The 19698-nt window shown below is 52.5% G+C and overlaps 1 protein-coding gene across 5 annotated transcripts in view; it reads left to right on the top strand.

Moving 5' to 3' along the window:
* Tecpr1 (tectonin beta-propeller repeat containing 1) overlaps positions 1-19698 on the top strand; it is a 29566-nt gene that overhangs the window by 1548 nt on the left and 8320 nt on the right. For 2 of the 5 annotated variants that reach the window (XR_007589027.1, XM_050124392.1), the window contains exons 2-16: positions 2343-2577; positions 2706-2888; positions 3011-3133; positions 3629-3754; positions 5700-5874; positions 5964-6064; positions 7565-7666; positions 9741-9886; positions 12028-12533; positions 13375-13520; positions 14479-14634; positions 15319-15468; positions 15558-15715; positions 17025-17152; positions 18216-18318. Coding sequence is in view for 4 of the 5 variants with exons in the window: in XM_050124392.1 (XP_049980349.1) it covers positions 2353-2577; positions 2706-2888; positions 3011-3133; positions 3629-3754; positions 5700-5874; positions 5964-6064; positions 7565-7666; positions 9741-9886; positions 12028-12533; positions 13375-13520; positions 14479-14634; positions 15319-15468; positions 15558-15715; positions 17025-17152; positions 18216-18318 (2528 nt within the window). In the remaining variant the exon portion in view is untranslated. The other 3 variants (XM_050124393.1, XM_050124395.1, XM_050124394.1) reach the window with 3 other exon arrangements.

Raw genomic sequence — 19698 nt, 5'->3', positions numbered from 1 at the left:
TTTTTTTTTTTTTTTTTTTTTTTTTTTTTTTGTCTCTGAAGGGATATGGGAGGTGAGTCCTTTTAACCAAGTTACAGCTGCTTCTGAAGTAGCGGTTGCTTCCAGGGGAGATGTTCCCTCTCTCCATCCCTTCCTTTCTGCGAAAACAATGATGGTATCTTAGGATCCCAGGATCACAAGACCTCCACACACCCACGTCATGAGTCCTGTGACCTAGTGACCCAAGCCAGGTTGCATGGTGATCTCACAGGAAGTGGCACGTGACAAGTTGGGGGAGCATCCTGTGGAGGCAGACAGGAGTTGTGGTTGGCCATGGATGTTTACCTGGTGTGGCCTTTAGCTCTGCTGTGACTGGTGCCTGAGTTCCCACTCGGAAGGGAGTTCATGAGGACAGCCCCCACTCCATCCAAGTGTTCTTCCATTAGCTGCCCAGAAGGCTCAATTATGTCTGGGAGAAAATTAGTGCTTAGTCATTTCTCTGAAGGAAAAGGTTTCAAATACAGCTTTACCTTTTGAGCTCAACCTTCAGGCTCGGCTTGCCTTAATTGGTTGTTTATACATTGAATTGGGAATTGTTTTTGGAGGAGGGGCATTGAGACAGTATCCTGCTATGTAGAGTCCAGGCTGGCCTGGAAGTCCTCATCCTATTTCTACTGCTGTGTGCTGAGCTGCAGGAATGCACTATCTCGGCGAGCTTCAATTTTATTTTCTTATTTATTTATTTATTTTGGTTTTTCTAGACAGGGTTTCTCTGTGTAGATTTGGAGTCTGCCTTGGAACTCTCTCTGTAAACCAGGCTGGCCTCAAACTCACTGAGATCCACTTGCCTCTGCCTCCCGAGCGCTGGAATTAAAGACATGCACCACCATTGCCCGACCCGACTTACTTTCTTTTTTCTTTCTTTTTTTTTTTTTTTGAGATAGGGTTTCTCTGTAACTTTGGTGCTTATCCTGGAACTCTGGAACTAGCTATGGTAGACGAGGTTGGCCTCAAACTCACAGAGATCTGCTGCCTCTGCCTCTCAAGTGCTGGAATTAAAGGCATGTGCACCAACACCTGGCTTTACTTTTTTTTTTTTTTTAAAAATTACTTTTAAAGTTTACTTGTTAATATTTTGTGTGCGTGTGTGCATATGCTTATAGTCAGAGGGTAACTTTAAATAGTTGTTTCTCTACTTCTGCCTTTATGTGGGTTCAGGAAGTTAAACCCACATTGCCAGCCTTGTGTGGCAAATGGCCCTTACCTGATGAACCATGTTGCCCACCTCTGGCTTGACTTTTCTCCTCAAGAGACTGAAACCTGTTGAGACAGAAAACACCAGTAATCCCAGCATTAGGGAGGCTGAGGTAGAAAGATTGTGGGGTACAGGCCAATCTGGACTATGTAGTGAGACCTTGACTCAAATGTATCAACAAAAACTCAGATGAGCGATTAATGGTTGTATATCAAGTGCCGTCAGTGGCGGTCACAGAGGTCATGCTGGGTACCGAACAGTGTGTACCATAAGTTCTCTGTCTGTGTTACCTCATTTAGTTCTTAGGAAGTAGGTCCCCTTCCTGAAGTCTCTCTCTGCTTCAGGTCATGGGTGTTCCTCGGAACTTGTCCCTGCCTGCCTCTGGCTTCCTGTTCCGTATCCCTGCCGCTTCCTTTGCAACCTGTATCCTCCTTGGTCTGTGAGGCCCACTGGGTTCCAAAAGAGCCGATCTTGCCCAAGGCAGATGCTCCTATTTTCAGATTTGTTCCATCTCCAGTCCTCAGCACACTGGCAGTTCCTTCTGGAGCGCCCCCCGTGCCTGTGGCAGAGTAGAGCAGCCTGGCACAGCCTGGAGGTCCCTAAATAACCCTACCTACTTTCCCAGTGCGCTCTCAATAGGGTAGCCTAGGCAGGCCTTCAGCTCGACTTTCCGAGTGTTGCCATCACATGTAGTCTGTAGGATGCTGGGGATAAACCCCACTCTTCATGTGTGCTAGGTCGTACCACATAAACAGGGTGTGGCGGGGCTCACCTGTAACTTCAGTACTTGGGAAGTACTGAGGAGGGTCACAAGTCAAGATCATCCTTGCTGCAGAGAAAATCTGAGATCAACCCTGGGGCCCGTGAGACCCTGTCTTAAATTTAAAGAGGCAGAGCATCCTATAATGAGAAAGAAGAGGCGAAGAGAAAAGTTTATACTTGGAGACACGCTTTGCTTATGGTTGCTATGGGGACTGCTTGCTTGTCTCTTGGGACCTCATTTTGCCATTTGTAGCACGATACAGCCACCGCACAAGGTTCTCGTGATGTCCCTGGTCCAGGAGTCAGAACACTGATACCGTTTCTCTTGTCTCTGTCTTCCCCACAGCGCTGCAACCATGCCCGCCTCTGTGCTGTGGGCGGTGGACCTCTTCGGGAGAGTGTACACCTTGTCCACGGCTGGCCAGTACTGGGAGCTTTGCAAGGATGTCCAGATGGAGTTCAAGCGGGTTAGTGCAGCCACCCAGTGCTGCTGGGGCATTGCCTGTGACAACCAGGTCTACTTGTACGTGTGTTCCAGTGATGTACCCATCCGCCACCGCGAGGAGGCCTATGAGAATCAGGTAGTTCTGTGTGTGTGTGTGTGTGTGTGTGTGCGCGCGCGCGCGCGCGCGCGCACGCGTGTGGTTGCTGAGGTGGCCACCCCCATCTGGCTCATTCCTAATACCATCTCCGTGTCTCCTGGCCTCAGCGTTGGAACCCCATGGGAGGCTTCTGTGAGAAGCTCCTGCCGAGTGACCGCTGGTCATGGAGTGACGTGAGTGGGCTCCAGCATCGGCCGCTGGATGGGGTAGAACTGCCCTCGCCACACTGGGAATGGGAATCGGACTGGTACGTGGATGAGAACTTTGGAGGGGAGCCCACCGAGAAAGGGGTAGGTGAACTCAGACCCCTCCGTGGATGCCTCTCGGGCTCAGCTTGTCCCCCAGTGCCACCCTCCCTGTTGGTGTCCAACCTCTGTGGCTATGGGATTGGACACCAACCTTGGTATTTCAGGGGTGGACCTACGCTATGGACTTCCCTGCCACCTACACTAAAGACAAGAAATGGAATTCATGCGTGCGGAGGCGAAAGTGGATCCGGTATAGGAGATACAAATCCCGGGACACCTGGGCCAAGGTCTTTCTGCCTCAATGGGGCATGGGGGTGGAGCATAGGGTCCCTGATAGGAGGGTTACAAGGATTGGCATCTTTATTCATCCCCCGACCGGGGCAGAAGGGGACACCATACCCACCCTGGGTCCTGGCTTTTGATTTGTTCTCTACCACAGAGCCTTGTAACTCTACAAGTCCCCTCATTTGGGAGACGGCCACATAGGCGCCAAAGTTAGCACAGAACTTGTCCTTTCTTAGGCTTCCCCTCCCTGACCGGGGCTCTCGTGTTGTCCCCAATGACCCAGCTCAAAAGCAGTGGCTCAGATCTGGCGTCTGATGAAGGGGACAGAATAGAGGGTACCCATGGTCAGCTCCACAGGCTTGTGGCTGCCTTCTTCATGGAGTCAGGCAGCATGGACTATGCTGAGGATGGAAAGACTGGGGGAGAGGCAGGAGAGAGAGGGACACAGTACAGGTCACCAGGTGATGACAGCCATTGATTCTCACTCTTCATTTCAGATCCCCTCGAAGGATGACCCCAAGGAACTCCCCGACCCCTTCAATGACCTGTCTGTGGGAGGGTGGGAGATCACAGAGGAACCTGTGGGCCGCCTGTCCGTGTGGGCCGTGTCCCTGCAGGGAAAGGTAAGTCACTACCACTGTGCCCAAGATCTGACATGGCAAAGGAGGCCAGCTGCAGGCTGGACTGGTGCCGGGGTTTCCCAAGGTGGGGGAAGAGAGCTCATTGCCTCCTATCCTTAGAACTGGGACTTCCTGCACAGGCAGAGAGTTTCCAGACTCCACAATACCCTGGAAGCCTTGGGACCTGTCCCTCGTCCTAGCCCACTTCAGGCTCAGATGTAATCAATTCTGTCTCTTTGGACGGATTCTGGGCTCCCTGCCAGCTCCTTCCTCCAGTCTCCAGGAGGGTTGTGGATGTGTGGGTGGGTGGGTGGCTGATGTGTGGATAGACTGATGGTGTGTAGCTCGATGGATGAGGGTGGGTATATGGATGGAGGGGTGATGGATGGATGGATGGTAAGTAGACGTGAATAGATGACAGAAAACTCGTGGGTGGGTGGAGAGATGACAGGTGGATGGATAGGCTAGTGGCAGGACAAATGGAAGGGAAGTGAGTAGGGGGATGAGGAGTGGGTCGAGTGTTGATTGGCTGGATATGGGTGGTTGCATCGTGGTGTGTGGGCTGGGGTAGATTGATGGTGGGTGGATGGATGGATGGATGGATGGGTGGGTAGATAGGTGGATGGATGGATGGATGGATGGATGGATGGATGGGTGGGTAGATGGTAGATGTGCAGATTGGTAGGTGATGGATGGATGCAAATTTAGAGAGAATTCTTTTCTCAGAGAGTTTCTGAAAAACGCCAAGCCTGGCTGGCAGCAGGAACACGGATGGTCCCAAGCATAGGGGTCTGATGCCTTCCTCGTAGTTTTAGGTCTTATTTTATGATTGTTCAGTCACTCCTGCAGTAACCAGATTAACAAGTCTCCACTGACTTTGGAACAGTCAAAGCGGATTATTTTTAGCAGGCTTAACTTTGGCTGGGGTCATGCTCTCTCAGGTTTAGGGGAAGCACAACCATTTCCCCTGAGCCCTTCTGGAGGGTGGTGGAGAGAGGGTGGTGGAGAGCAGCCAAGCAGGGTGAGAGCCCTAGCTCAGGACTTCTTACCTGGATGCAAAGAGAAGGTAGAGTAGGGACCTGTGTTTGTGTTTCCGAGTGTCAGCTGTGAGCCAGTATCACTCAACCAGTATCACTCATTACCACTCCTGTGCTCCGGAAGAGGTGGCCCCAGGACCCTGTGCTCCGTAAGGGAGAGGCTTGTTCCCTGAAGCTGCCTACTTGGTAGCAAAAGAGAGGCTTCCCAGGGCTGGTCCTGCAGAGCCCATCCTAAGGGTAGATTGGCAAGAGCAGAGCAGTCAGGGCCCCGAGTCTAAAGATGGCTCTGTGGACCCATCCTCCCCTCACCTCCTTTACCTGAATCAACAGTGTAGTTATGTGCGGTCAACCCCAGCTACATGTCCTATTCTGTAGGCCCTATGCATACATGATCATGCACAAACAATAGCACGCATGCACACACACACACACACACACACACACAACTACTTTTGAGATTCCCTCTCTCTGGAGTCGGGGTAACTATTATCAAGAAAGAAACAGACAGCAATCCTTGGCAGAGATATGGGGAAAGAGGAACTGCATTGTTTTGGTTGAAGAGGAAAAGAAGTGGACATTTTAGACATTGGGTCCCCCCCCCCAACTTAAACCACCAAGACCCTGCTTTCACTTGTACCGGTGTCCTGGGAGCACATAGCCACTAGGGGGCACAGGTGTCATGGACTGCCTGGGAGGTGCTGGGTGCCCCGTGCTGACACTGGAATCTGCTTATGGTCTCACAGCAGAGACTAGGTCTGCCTCTCTAGACCCGCCACAGCCCAGGTTGTGCACTTTCTCACCAAGGTGTGTATGTGAAGGGAGGGTGTGAATGTGTCAGAGACCCCATGTGCGGCCTGTGCAGGTAGGCGGGTTTAGCCATTCAAATACCATATTTTCTTCTCCTCTCCCAGGTGTGGTACCGAGAGGATGTCAGCCACCCCAACCCAGAAGGCTCCTCCTGGTCTCTTGTGGACACCCCAGGGGAGGTGGTCCAGATCAGCTGTGGGCCCCATGACCTTATATGGGCCACCCTCTGGGAAGGGCAGGCCTTGGTCAGAGAAGGAATCTGCAGGAACAACCCAAAAGGTAGCCAGTCCCATCACAGGAAGCGGGGCTGTTCCTGTCCAGAATCTTGGCTGACGGGGGCTGCCTGGGGTCTCTTTGGAAACTGGCAGGAAGTTCCTGGTCCATAGTGGAGCCTCCTGGGTCTGAAAACGGTATTATGCACGTCTCCGCGGGAGTCAGTGTGGTCTGGGCCATCACGAAGGACCGCAAAGTAAGAGCTGGGGGCTGAAACTGGGGTACGTAATGGTGCCATTTAATACCAAGGCTTTCTGTTCCTGTGAGGTCGTCTAAACCCCTTGTATAAATCCTGTGGGTTTGCCTTTTCCGTTTGAGATGGTATACTAAACTTAGTATGTAGCAGGGGCTGGCCTTAAGCTCCCACCCCTCCTGCTCAGATTATAGACACGTTGCATCATACCTGACTGTCGCAGTGCTGGGGACCAAACTCTGGGCTTCATGCATACCAAGCAGCTCCTCTACCATCTGAGCCACACCTCCAGCCCCTGCTGTGAGCTGTTCCCCCTGTTGAAATCATCACCACCCATCTCCAGGGTATTTGATGCTGGCCTATGGCACCCTCACACACAGCCCTGAACTAAAATTCTGAACAACCATGTTTATTGTTCCATAGGTCAACCATTTCAGAGAACTAGATGCCAGTAGCCACCCAGTTAACTTCAGCCAATTAAATGTCTTTCTCTTCTCCTTTGACACATTGTCAGAGGCAGGTCCAGTCAAATTAGCTAATTGTATATGCTTTTGTGAAATCTATCTGTCCATCTATCATCTCTGCCTGTCGTGGTGCTGGGAAGGAAGCTAGGGCCTTGTACATTGTGGGTTCATTTTAACTATATGTAGGGGCCACTCCTGTCACCCCAGGACCCTAAAAGGATTTTCTGGAATGAGCCGGTAAGGTGACTCGTAGGTAAAGACGCCTGCTACCAGGCCCATCGACCTGAGCTCAGTCCCCAGGATGCACGTGGTAGAAGGAGAGAACCAACCCCCACGGTTGTCTTCTGATCTCCACATGCAAGCTACGATACATGTCCCTCTCTGTCCCCGTCCAAGTAAATAAGTAAAAATACAATGAAAAGCTCCCCTGAGATTCTGAGGTGGCTCAGTTGGTAAAAACTTGCTTTGCTATCATGAGGACCCGAGTTCCAGCCCTAAAACCAATGTTAAAGTGCTGGGCGTGCTGGTGTGTGCTAGTGTGTGCCTGTGATCCCAGTGCTGGGCGTGCTAGTGTGTGCTAGTGTGTGCCTGCAATTCCGGTGCTGGGCGTGCTAGTGTGTGCTAGTGTGTGCCTGGGATCGCAGTGCTGGGCATGCTGGTGTGTGCTAGTGTGTGCCTGCGATCCCATTGCTGGTGTATGCAGTGTGTGCCTGCAATCACAGTGCTGGGCGTGCTGGTGTGTGCTGGTGTGTGCTGGTGTGTGCTGGTGTGTGCCTGTGATCCCAGTGCTGGTGTGTGCTAATGTGTGTCTGTGATCCCAGTGCTGGGAGGTGGGAACAGATGGATCCCCAGAGCTTACAGACCAGCCAGTTAAACTTACTTGGCAAGGTCTAGGCTGGTGAGAGACCCTGTCTCAAAAAAGCAAGGTGGATGGCACCTGTGGAATGACAGATGAGGTTGTTCTCTGCCCTACACACACAGACACGGACTTCTGTCTCCAAAGGTCTCCAGGGGTACGTGCATCTTTCTGATTTTGCAGGTGTGGTTCCGGAGGGGTGTCAACTCTCACAACCCCTGTGGGACCAGCTGGATCGAGATGGTTGGAGAGATGACAATGGTGAACGTGGGGTTGAATGACCAGGTGGGTGTGCACATGGCTCTTGGGACTCCTAGCACAGCCTGTCCACCTGCCACCCTACTGTCCTTCTTCCCCAGCCAGGGTTCCAGAGGGCACAGTGAGGAGTCCGAGGGTTCTCTGGGGCCTAGGGGACTGGTATGCTATAGACCTGGCTTCTCTGTTTGGCTCAGGATTACTTCGCTTAGGACCCTGCAGGGCAGTCTGCTGGTGAGGAAGGGTGGGGCGTGCACCCTAGATGTAAGAAGGTAGCATTAAGGAGGAGGACACTGCTGAATGAGAACATTGGGTTTCCCCTCTTTGACTCTGTGATGCCATGTTCTTCTCATGGATGTCAGTATGACAATGCTTCCTTCCTCCTAACAAAATGCAATTTGGGGCTGGAGAGATGGTTTAGTGGTTAGTTAAGATCACTGGCTGCTCTTCTGCTGGACCTGGGTTTGACTCCCAGCACTGTGTGGCTCACGGCTGTCTATCTCCAGTTCTGGGGGTCCAACCACCTCTTGTGACCTCTGCAGTCACTAGACACATATGTGGTACACAGACATACATTCAGACAAAATAGACATATAAAATAAAATAATGGGTGCTGGAGAAATGGCTCAGTGGTTAAGAGCACTGACTGCTCTTCCAGAGGTCCTGAGTTCAATTCCCAGCAACCACATGCTGGCTCACAACCATCTGTAATGAGATCTGGCTCCCTCTTCTGACCTGCAGGCATACATGCAGACAGAACAGTGTATACATAATTAATATAAATAAATCTTTAAAAAACAATAAAAACAAAAACCAAACAATAAAATAATGTTTTGTTTTTGAAGACAGAGTTTCTCTGTGTAACCCTGGCTGTCCTAAAACTCGCTCTGTAGACCAGGCTGGCTTCTTAATTCAGAGATCCTCCTGCCTCTGCTTCCCAAGTGCTGGGTTTAAGGGTGTGCACTACCACCATCCAGACAAAAAATAACTTGTAAAAAGATAGTGAGGGTTTGGAGAAGTGGCTCAGTGGTTAACAGTGCTTACTTAGTACTCTTCCAGAGGACCCTGGTTCAGTTCCCATCATCCACATTGGGCAGCTCACAGCTGTCTGTAACTCCAGTTACAGATCACCACATTCTTCTGGCCTCTGCAGGCACGTGCACTCCCGTGGTGCACAGAAACCCATTCAGGGACACACATACTTATACATAAATAATTCTTTACTACATCCCTAGTACCACATAAATCCAGGTGTTCTGTATACCTGCAATCCCAGCAGTAGGGAGGTAGAGGTAGGAGGATCAAAAGTTCAAGGTCATCCTTGGTGACCTAGCAAGTTCCAGCCCAGCCTGGGCTATGTGAGGTCCTGTCTCAAAGAATAAAACAAGAGACTGGAGAGATGACTGAGCAGCCCAAGTTCTGTTCCCTGCCCATTTGGGGGCAGCTCTCAACCACCTGTAACCAAGGGATCCAGTGCCTTCTTCTGGCCTCCATGGGCCCCTGCATTCATATGCACATACCTTCACATATACACAGAAAATACACACATATCTACACATATTATACACACAAAAGTACACACATACCTGTAGACACATACATACAAAATATATACCTACACATATACACACAAAATACACACATACCTTCACATATACACACAAAATACACATAATTAAAATTGGCTTAACTAAGACAAAGCACCGAGTGGACTCTGCCCCAGCTCAGCATCTGTCACCTCTCTGTCTACTCTGGACCTTGTCATCCCATAGCCCCAGACTGAAGTTTTAGGGACCCAGAGCCAGGCTTCTGATGCTCCTGGATTTGCTGCAACCCCTCCCTTCCCCCAGCCCTGCCAGCCTTTCCTGCCTGGATTTCTGGATTTCTGCATCTCCTGGATATCTTCAGTAATTTACCAACCCCCATCCTAGCCCTGACTAACACTCACGCATGCCCCCCCATGTCACCATAGGGGCAGGGGACTCCTGCCTGCCTTTGCATACCTGTCCTGCAGCCCTGCTGAGCCCTCCTGGACGCTGGCAGAAGGGATAAGAGGTCCAGGTGTGTGCCCAACTGCCTCTCAGCAGCATCCCATCTGTTGTAGGTCTGGGGGATCAGCTGTGAGGACCGAGCTGTGTACTTCCGACAGGGCGTCACCCCCAGTGAGCTCAGCGGGAAGACATGGAAGGCCATCATTGTGGGCCGAGAAAGTGACCGGTCACATTCTGGCAGCTCATCTAGTCTCCTCAGGTGACACAGGGCAGCCGCGTGCAGAGGAGTTGGGTGGGACAGACTGTCTGTGGCCCCATGGGGTACAAGGCCAATGACCTGCAAGAGATCAGTCTTTACCAGAGGATTGTGAGTTCTAGACCAGCCTGAGCTACATAGTAAGACTTTGTTCCAACAAAAACAAAAAGAGAAAAGAAAAACTTGTGTAGCTAGTGTCCTAATCGTATCTCCATTGCTGTGATAAAACACTTTTACCAGAAGCGGTTTCGTGGAGGAAAGGGTCTATTTCATCTTACAGGCCATGGTCCATCATTGAGGGAGTCAAGACAGGAACTCGAAGGCAGGCCTGTTGGCTGGGCCACATATTGAACATTACCTCTGAGTAAAGAAGTTACAGCCAAGTGATGAGTTACAGCCCAAACGGTGCAGGAACGCTGCTTGCCAGCTGGCCTATACGCACATGTCTATATAATAGCCCAGGACCACTTGCCTGGGGAGTGGTGCTGCCCAGAGTAGGCTGGACCCCCCTATATCAATTAATAATCAAGACTCCTCCACAGCCTTGCTCACAGCCCGGTATGATCGAGGCAATTCTTCAGCTGAGTCACCTCCCAAATGACTGATTCTAGGCTTCTCAGGTTGACAGGTAGAGCGAACCAAGACAGTAGGTGATGGGAACAGTTGCACAGATTTTAAAGTAGTCAGTGTAGCTCAGAGATGGTAGAACACACAAGTAATCCCTGCAGAGGCGTGGAGGAAGGAGGGTCACATTCAAGGTCATTTTTGGGTACTAGTGACTATGAAGCTAATGCCCTGTTTCAAAACAGCGACTAGAAGAAAGGGCAGCTTTAGCTGGGCTAGCACGGGCCTTGTAATCCCAGCACTCAGAGGCTGAGGCAGGAGGGCTCTCTGGAGGACAGAGGGAGTTCAAGATTACCTACAAAGGTATCTTAGCTAGGTCATCTTAAAATACAAAAGTACAGCGGGGCGGTGGTAGCACATGCCTTTAGTCCCAGCACTCAGGAGGCAGCCTGGTCTACAGAGCAAGTTCCAGGACAGCCAGGGCTACACTGAGAAACCCTGTCTCAAAAAAAAAAAAAAAATAGCCGGGCAGTGGTGGCGCACGCCTTTAAGCCCAGCCCTTGGGAGGCAGAGGCAGGCAGATCTCTGAGAGTTTGAGGCCAGCCTGGCCTACAAGAGCTAGTTCCAGGACAGGCTCCAAAAGCTACAGAGAAACCCTGTCTCGAAAAACAAAAAAACAAAACAAAAAAAATTAATTAATTAATTAATTAATAGAAAGGGCTGGAGGTGTAGCTCTTTGGCAGACCACTTTTCTACCCCTGGATTTAAACCTCACTTCTACAATAATAATACCACCAACAAAAGCAGCAGAAGAAAGAACCCTCAGATGTATTTTACCCTAATCAAAAAGATACCAGTGAGCTGGTGATGTCGCTCAGCTGGAGCAGTGCTTGTATGTCCTGCGCAAAGTCCATGCTTAACACCACGTGATTGGGTGGGTGTGGTGATACGCACCTGTAATCCCAGCATTTGGAAGGGGGAGGCAGGAGAATCAGGAGTTTAAGGTCATCCATGGTTACATAATGAGTTTGAGACCAACCCCGGGATACATGAGACCCTGTCTCCCAAACAAAGCAAAGCAACAAGCTACTCCGGTTGAGTGTGGTGGTATATCCCTGTGATCCTAGCATTTGGGATTGCTATAAATTCAAGGGGAGCCTGGGCTACAGAGTGAGTTCCAGGCAGCATGGAATATAGCCTGTCTGTGTACCGGAGGATGACCTTGAACTCCTGATCCTCCTGCCTCTACCTCCCCCAAACTGGGATGGCAGCCGTGCACCCAGTTTTATGGGGTGCCGCTGAAGACCAAACGCGGGGCTTCACCCATTCCAGGCAAGCATTTTGCCAGCTGGTCTACATCCCAGCCCATCTAGAAACAACAGTAAATACACACACGTCTCGACCCTTTGATCTGGGATGGGATGGGGTCTTCAGCCCCTGGGAAGCACCGTCCACGTGTGCTATACAGGGGCGGTAGACAAGAGCTCAGTGGGCTTGTGACTTGACTCGATTCACCCAGGTAAATTAGTTGTGAAACACGTCTTCTACCAGCAAGTGAGTTTGTCCTGTTTCGTCCCCAGTGCCGGCTGCTTCTTCGGGGATGAGGTGAGGGGCAGTGGTACGGAGTCTGCACCCAGCGATACCGATGCCTCCTCGGAAGTTGAGAGACAGGGCCCCGAACAACCTTTCCCCAAAGAATCTTTGGACAATTCCAGGAACCTTAAAGGGAGCTTGTCCAAGGGCCCCGAGGCCAGCAGGAACCCTGAGCAGAACATGGAGAACGCCTGCCCAGCTGAAAGCGAAGGGAAGGCCCCTGAGGCTTCTAGTGCTGATGAATGCCATGGTCCAGCCTCCACACCAGCCGAGCTGCCCTGGACCAACATTGACCTCAAGGAGCCCAAGAGGGCGTCTAACCAGCCAGCTGCAGGCTTTCCTGAGACGACGGGCCTCTCCTCCCTAGGGCCCTTCCCACTGGGCATGGAGGAGCCGTATGGAGCGGATGACCATCCCCTGTGGGCCTGGGTGTCTGGAGGTGGATGCACAGTGGAGGCAGGCTCTGTGCTCAAGTGGTTCACTGTCCAGTCAGGTAAGGGGGCTCGTGGGACTGGTGTATCCAAAGCAGGTGTCTGTGGGTGCCTGGGGTATAGGTTACCTGAGAACCGCAGCGGGCTCACAACCTGCCTGGAGCCTCTGTGTTCACCTTAGCTAAGGCATCGGGCCAGTCTTTGGCCTTCCGAGGCTCCAAGGAGGAAGGCTCACACAACAGTTTGTAAGTTGGAACTTTTTAACAAGAACAGGTAGATTGGAGCCGGGGAGATATCTTAGTGCAGGCATGAGGACCTGAGTTCGGATGCCTAGAGCCTGTATAAGAGTGGGGGCGGCAGTGTATCCCTGTAACCGCAGTGCTGGGGGCTCACTGGCCAGGCAGCTAAAATAGTGAGAGATCTGCTCTCAAAAAAAAAAAAAAAAATGGTAAGGCAGAGAAATTATTGAAAAAAGAGAGAGAAGATACTCTACCATCAGCACACACACAAAAAGAAGGCAAAAAGAGGGAAGGAAAGAAAAATGCATTTTTAAAGGCTGATTTGGGGATTGTGGTAGTTCCCTTTCTCACCATTGGGCAAAACACCCACCAGGGAGGGCTTAGGAGAGATGGTTTATTTTGGCTCATGGTTCAGGGATACAGCCCATCGTGGTGGAGGGGGTCACATTGCTTCCACAGTCAAGAAACAGGGATGGATGCTGTTTGTCCTTCTTATTCAGGCTGGGGCCCCAGCTCATGGGATGGGTCACCCCACACTCGAGGTGGGTCCACCCATCACAGTTACCCTGGACCATCACAGGGGCGGGGGTGCAGGGAGCCACATTAGCCTCCCGTCCAGCTGCAGGCAGGATGGCACCCGGCCTGAGGCTCTGGCCTCTTGCAGGCCTGTCCCCCTCAGTGCAGACGCTGTCCCTGTCCATCACACCCGCCCAGACCGCTGCCTGGAGGAAGCAGATCTTCCAGCAGCTCACGGAGAGGACCAAGAGGGAGCTGGAGAGCTTCAGACACTACGAGCAGGCTGTGGAGCAGGTAGGCCAGCTGGCCCTGCTGCACTCTCTGTGTGTTTAGAGACGGGGTCTCCCTGTGCCCCCACGCTAGCCCAGAACACATCCTTTAGCCCAGGTTCATGTCCCATTGGTCATCCGAGTGCTGGGGTCACGGACACTCGCTGCCATACCTGCCCCTGCTCCTTTAGTGATTGCGTCTTGGCTGTATGCCTGCCCGGCTGTGGATGTTAAGAGTGGACACTTGTCCCACATGCCCAGCAGTGCTTCCAGGCCCCAAGGATAAGGCATCCAGTTGGTGGTTCATTCACCTATCCTGAAGGACCTGTCTTGGGGTCCCACCACCTTCAGGACACCCTGTGGGTTCTGGGAAGCCAGCATCCTCAGCAGGCAATGGACAGGGAGGAGACAGGCAAACTGTGTCAATTTGCCTGTCCCCCTCCAGGAACCTAAACTCCCAATGGGGTATTTTGATGAATTGGTCAGGATGGAGTTTTAGACAGTCACTGCCATCCCCAGGGTCACCCTTCTTGGCGTACCCCATGCCCTCAGAAGCAGAGACCCAATCTCGGATGCCATAGTCAGGCCAGGGAAAGAGAAATTAAATAGAACACAAGAAGTCTTGGCTAAGGCTGGCCCAGAAGCTTGGGGTCTATGCACCCAGGCAGCCTGAGACTTTGATCGCCAGCATTGACTCCCTTTTAGACTTTGGCCAGATATGACCTCTTCCTTGAGCCTCAGTTTCCCTATCCAGATGGTAGGCTAAGGATGTGTCCACTCTGGGAGACTGATGAGACAGCTGTGTATCTGGCGCCACCTAGTGTCCAATTGTGGTACTGACATTAATGGATGAGAAGCTGGGAGGGTGGACTCAGGGCATGGGAAAATGGGGAGACCCAGGGCTAGAATAGCTAGCTAGCTCTAGGGCTCTTGGATAGAGCTATCTGTGACCTCTCCCCTGCTCCCGGTTGTCCGTGCCACAGTCGGTGTGGGTGAAGACCGGGTCCCTGCAGTGGTGGTGTGACTGGAAGCCCCACAAATGGGTGGACGTCCGTGTGGCCCTGGAGCAGTTCACAGGGCACGACGGGGCTCGAGACAGCATTCTCTTCATCTATTACATGGTCCACGAGGAAAAGAAGGTACGGAGTGGGAAGCCCTTGTCTGGGGAGGAGGGCCGTCAAGGGCCAGTTTTCCATAGGGGGCACGTGGAGTAGGTCCTTGAGGCGTTTACTGCAGAACCTGCCTTCACTGGCAAAGCCTGGTGATGGCACATGTGGCCTCGCCAAACCAGCACCCCTCTGACAACAGTCAATTTTTTTTTTAATCCAAACACCGCTGTATATTTTCCTAGTCCTCTGTGTTTTGAGACAGAGCCTCACCAAGTTAACTAACTAGGCTGGCTGGAACTCACCAGGTAGCCCAGAATGGCCTTGAACTCACCATCCTTCAACACCACCCTCCCTGGCACTGGGGTCACATGATTGACTCATGCTTGGTCAGACTTGGCCTCTGAGTTGAGACCAGAGGTTGAGGAGATGAATCCTAGGCTCACGTGTGCCACGCAGCCAACTTGGAGCATGTTTTAGGAGGGGTGGGTGGGAAATGGGCTCTCACACACCCCCATGCCTGGTCTATGCGGTGCTGGGGATTGAACTTGGTGCGTGCTAGCCCTCTCTGCTCTGAGCCACAGCCTCAGCCCCAAAGCATTTGTTCATCAAGCATGGCTTTAGCACTAGCAAAGGGATCATGGGGCCCAAGAACGAGGTCTAGATGAGGGTCCCTGCCTAGGGTGTCAGCCTCACCGTGCATCCCCATCCCAACAGTACCTGCACGTGTTCCTGAACGAGGTGACCGTGCTGGTCCCTGTGCTCAATGAAGCCAAGCACTCCTTCGCCCTCTACACCCCCGAGAGGACGCGGCAGAGGTGGCCTGTGCGCCTGGCTGCCGCCACAGAGCAAGACATGAACGACTGGGTGAGTGATGGGGTCCAGTAGGGCTTAGTGAGGAGAAAGCACCCAGGCCTCAGCATGCCCAGCAGTGACCAGCTGTGTATCCACGCCAGCTCGCCCTGCTCAGCCTGTCCTGCTGTGAGAGCCGGAAGGTCCACGGACGCCCGTCCCCACAGGCCATCTGGTCTGTCACCTGCAAGGGTGACATCTTTGTGAGCGAACCCAGCCCAGACCTGGAAGCCCGTGAGCACCTGCTACCCTGCGACCAGATGTGAGTGGGCTGTGCTCTGAATGGACCTGGTGCCTGGCCTCTCACACCCCCACCCAGCCCTGAGGCCGCAGATCCTGTGTTTCTAGAAAGGGCTCCCCTAGCAGGACCCGAACCAACCTAGTACAGCCCCTCATTCACCAGCCAGAATCGTGGTTAGCTGTTTTCCTGGGCCCTGAGACCCGCTGGGCCTGTTCAAGGCTGGGCTCAGAGCTCAGTGGTAGCCTGGGGTACTTGGAGTGTGGTGTAGCCTGGGGTACTTGGAGTGTGGTGAATGGGATCTGGTCCCACCCAACGAGCTTCCGAGGCAGAGAAACCACGTCTCCCTCACCAGACCTGAACCTGGTGGCTCAGTCCCTTTCCAGTCTGCTGAGACCCTGTAGTGTGGATGCCTAAGGGTGGAAGTCTTGGGGGTGGGACAGAGAGAGACTCTTGGGAGAGTGAAGATGGGCTCCCATTGTCTTTAGATATACAGGACCCCAGAGCAGGGGCTTCACTGTTGGGGGTCTTTAAAAGCCATGGAGGGGGTAGGACACCGAGTATTTTCAGTTGTCAGAGTACTTGCCTCGAATGTAGGAACCTCAGGTTCAACCCTCAGTACCCCATACACTTAGTACGGCCGCACATGCCTTTAGCCTCAGCACTCAGAGGTGGAGCAGGAGGATCAAAAGTCTAGGGTTATACTTGGCTGCATAGTGAGTCTGCGGCCAGCCTGGGATCCGTGAGACAGAGGTTCTGAAGAGACAGGTAGGAGCAGGACTCTGGGGAGGAAGAGGATGGGTGAGGACTGCCAGGGAAGCCCCGGACTCCCTTCTCAGTGACCACAACCCCGCCCCGGAATCCTAGACCAAATGTCCCATGGGTAGCCAATGCAGAAAACCAACCCACCTTCCTGCTTTGGAGGCGGCTGTCCCCAGGTAGCCTCCCTAGGATGGCTTGGAAGCCAGCTGGCCACACTGTTCTTGCACAGAGGATTAAATGGCACGTTCCCTGCTCTTTGCCATGACATTTAAGCCTGGCTGCACCTAGCACACTGTGACCAATCCCAACTCCACTTCCCAGCTCCGAGAAGGGAACGTTGTGAATTAGATTACTGAGCCCTGTCCCATGGCCAGTGTGGCCCAGGGGTGAGGGGGACAAGCTCTTAGGGACACCCTGTCTCTCTTATGCCACTCCATGCCCTCTCTAGAATTGGTTAACCCAAACAGCCAAGTGGTTGTCTTGTACTGCACGGAGGCCTCAGACCTGTAGTATTTGGCCAAGCGAGAGCAGCTGGGCAATTGGGCTAAGTGGCTTTTTATCCCCCTTCCAGGTTCTGGCGGCAGATGGGAGGCCACCTGCGGATTATAGAGGCCAACAGCCGAGGTGTGGTTTGGGGCATTGGTTATGACCACACCGCGTGGGTATACACAGGCGGCTATGGCGGAGGTTGCTTCCAAGGTGAGGGTAACCCAGAGCGCCTGAAGCTGGCAAGATCAGCTCCCCAAACCCCTTGACCATAACCTCCCTAATCCCATCTGGCTACCCTTCCCAGTGCCCAGAGCTGCTGTCCCAGCTGGCTGACATGTGACCTTCACCGCTGCCAGCCTCCACAGCAGGCTGTCCCAGGCTAATCTGTGACACTTGAGAACCCAGAGAGTAGGCCTGGCCTCTGAGATGCCCTCTGGGACTCCACCAGCAGAGCAGATGAAATTGAAGGTTCTAGAACAGCAGCTGTCAAGGTCCTCTAGTATGCTCAGCACCTCATTTCATAGATGAACTCACAGAGTACTTTGGGGTAGCCCCAGAACCCATGCTCTCCGAGGGTGCCAAATTTCAGAGTCCTTAAGGAAAGTGAGTCTTCCCCACCAATGGAGTCCCTAAGTTGAGGGTGGGAAGTTGAGACAAAAGAGAATTCTGAGGCATTTTCTATGCCACAGCCCCAACACCCCATGGTGGAGAAACAGCTGACCCTGGAGAACTTTGGTTCACCAATACCACAGGAACCTCCAACCTCACAGTCCAAAGAACATCCCTGAGCTTGAGGCAGAGATGCCTCGGGTCTCTGCTCTGTCTTTGAGGTCATCCGGACTCACAGAAGTCATATATGTGGGCCAAGGTAGCTTTGCTAGTAAGGTGAGCCAGGCAGGAACCTGCTTGGACAAGACAGGAAGACAACAGGGCGATGGGGTCTCTAAGAATGGAGGGGTCCGGGTGTGCTGTGGCCCTGCCGTAGGAAACAGAGGCCGGCAGATCTCTGTGCGTTCGAGGCTGGTCTGGGACATACAGCGAGGCCCTGTCACAGATGTCTCCCGTGGAACCTATGCGGTCCCAGAGGAACTGGGAGCACACAGGAGATAGAAACCCAATCGAGGCTGGTCTCTTTGAGATCAAATAACCCAGCTCAGCCTCCCTGGCTCTGATCTGTCCTCACGACAGGTTTCAGACAGAAAGGCCAAGTCCCTGGTTGCAGCCTCAGGGCTACTGTGGCCTGGGCTCCAGTAGCCTCTTCTGTCTTCTGCAGGCCTGGCCAGCAGCACCAGCAACATTTACCCGCAGTCAGACGTGAAGAGTGTCTACATCTATGAGAACCAGCGTTGGAACCCTGTCACGGGCTATACCAGCAGGTGAGTGGCAGGGAGGCTGGGGGAAGGTGCTGTCTGGCCCAGGCCACAGCCCTGACAAAAGCTGAGTAGCAAAGTTCGGCATAGCCTGGAGCTGTGGTCAATGCCTCCAGCCTGGAAGTCACTCGATGGTGTGCCTTTTTTAGGTGTGTGAGCGAGTGTGCGCATGTGTGTGCACATGTGTTCATGCAGAGCGTTTACATGTTTGTGTGGGCACACATGTATGTGGAAGCCACCAAGCTCAGGTGTCATCTGCACCTCCCAGTGCTGGGATTTCAAGTACGGACCACCGTACCCAGGGTGGTTTTTTTTTTCTCTCTCAATTTATTTTACTTTTAAATGTGTGTGCGCGTGTGTGTGCATGTGCATGTGCAAACACGCACAAGTTTGTGCACATGAGCAGGTATCCATGGAGGCCAGAAGAGTGCTGAACCCCTGGAGCAGGACTTGCAGGCTGTTGTAACCTCCTAACGTGGGTGCTGGGAACTAAACTCAGGGCCTCAGCCAGAGCAATAGGAGCTTGTAACCCCCAGCCATTTCAGCCCCTGCCCAACTTTGTATATGGGTTCTGTGGGTTGAAATTGAGCCCTCAGGCTTGCAAGGAAGTCTTTTACCAACTGTTTCCATAGACTCTTCCTTTCTTCTCAAACCCTGTCTCTATAGAAAGACGGCTCCGGGGGTGGGGGTGGGGGTTGCATCTTGCCAAAGGCCTGAGTTTGTTCGCTACGTGAACGGCTACTAACGTGGCCGCCTATAACTCCAGCTCCAGGGGATCTGATGCTCTCTTCTGGCCTTTGGAGGCACCCACACCTACACAACTACACGGCACAATCACACACAGACACACACAAACACATACATAACTTTTTCTTGGTTTTTCAAGGCAGGGTTTCTCTGTGTAGCCCTGGCTGTCCTGGAACTCACTCTGCAGACCAAGCTGGCTTTAAATTCACAGAGCTTCACCTGCCTCTGCCTCCCAAGTGCTGGGATTAAAGGCGTGCGCCACCACACCTGCCTGGGAATACATTTTTTTACATTTTTACCTTAAACCTTTGGAACTGGGTCCAGTGAGTGACTCCTGCCTTGTAGTCCAGAACTCAGGAAGCTGAGGCAGAAGGATCTCATACGTTCAGGACAGCTTTGGCCACCTCGTGTGGTCCAGGACTATAAAGTGAGAGACCATCTCACGATACAACCCAACCAAACCCTTTTGGGAAATCCTAGCAGTGGGCGGTCACAGCTACTCAGATCACCACAGCTACCCAGATCACTCAGTTTGGTGACTGCCACACCAAAGCCGGCACAGGCAGCTTGTGAATGAAGGGACACCAGTAGGTCTCTATGAAGCTGATAAGTGGACACTGAAATTTAAAGTCCCAGGGA

The sequence above is a fragment of the Alexandromys fortis genome, unplaced genomic scaffold (genome assembly GCF_014885135.2).
Source record: "Alexandromys fortis isolate MF-2015 unplaced genomic scaffold, M_Fortis_MF-2015_v1.1 scaffold_227, whole genome shotgun sequence".
Classification (NCBI taxonomy): Eukaryota; Metazoa; Chordata; class Mammalia; order Rodentia; family Cricetidae; genus Alexandromys; species Alexandromys fortis.
Note: the sequence above shows the minus strand (reverse complement) of the source record. Positions and strands in the feature narration are given on the sequence as shown.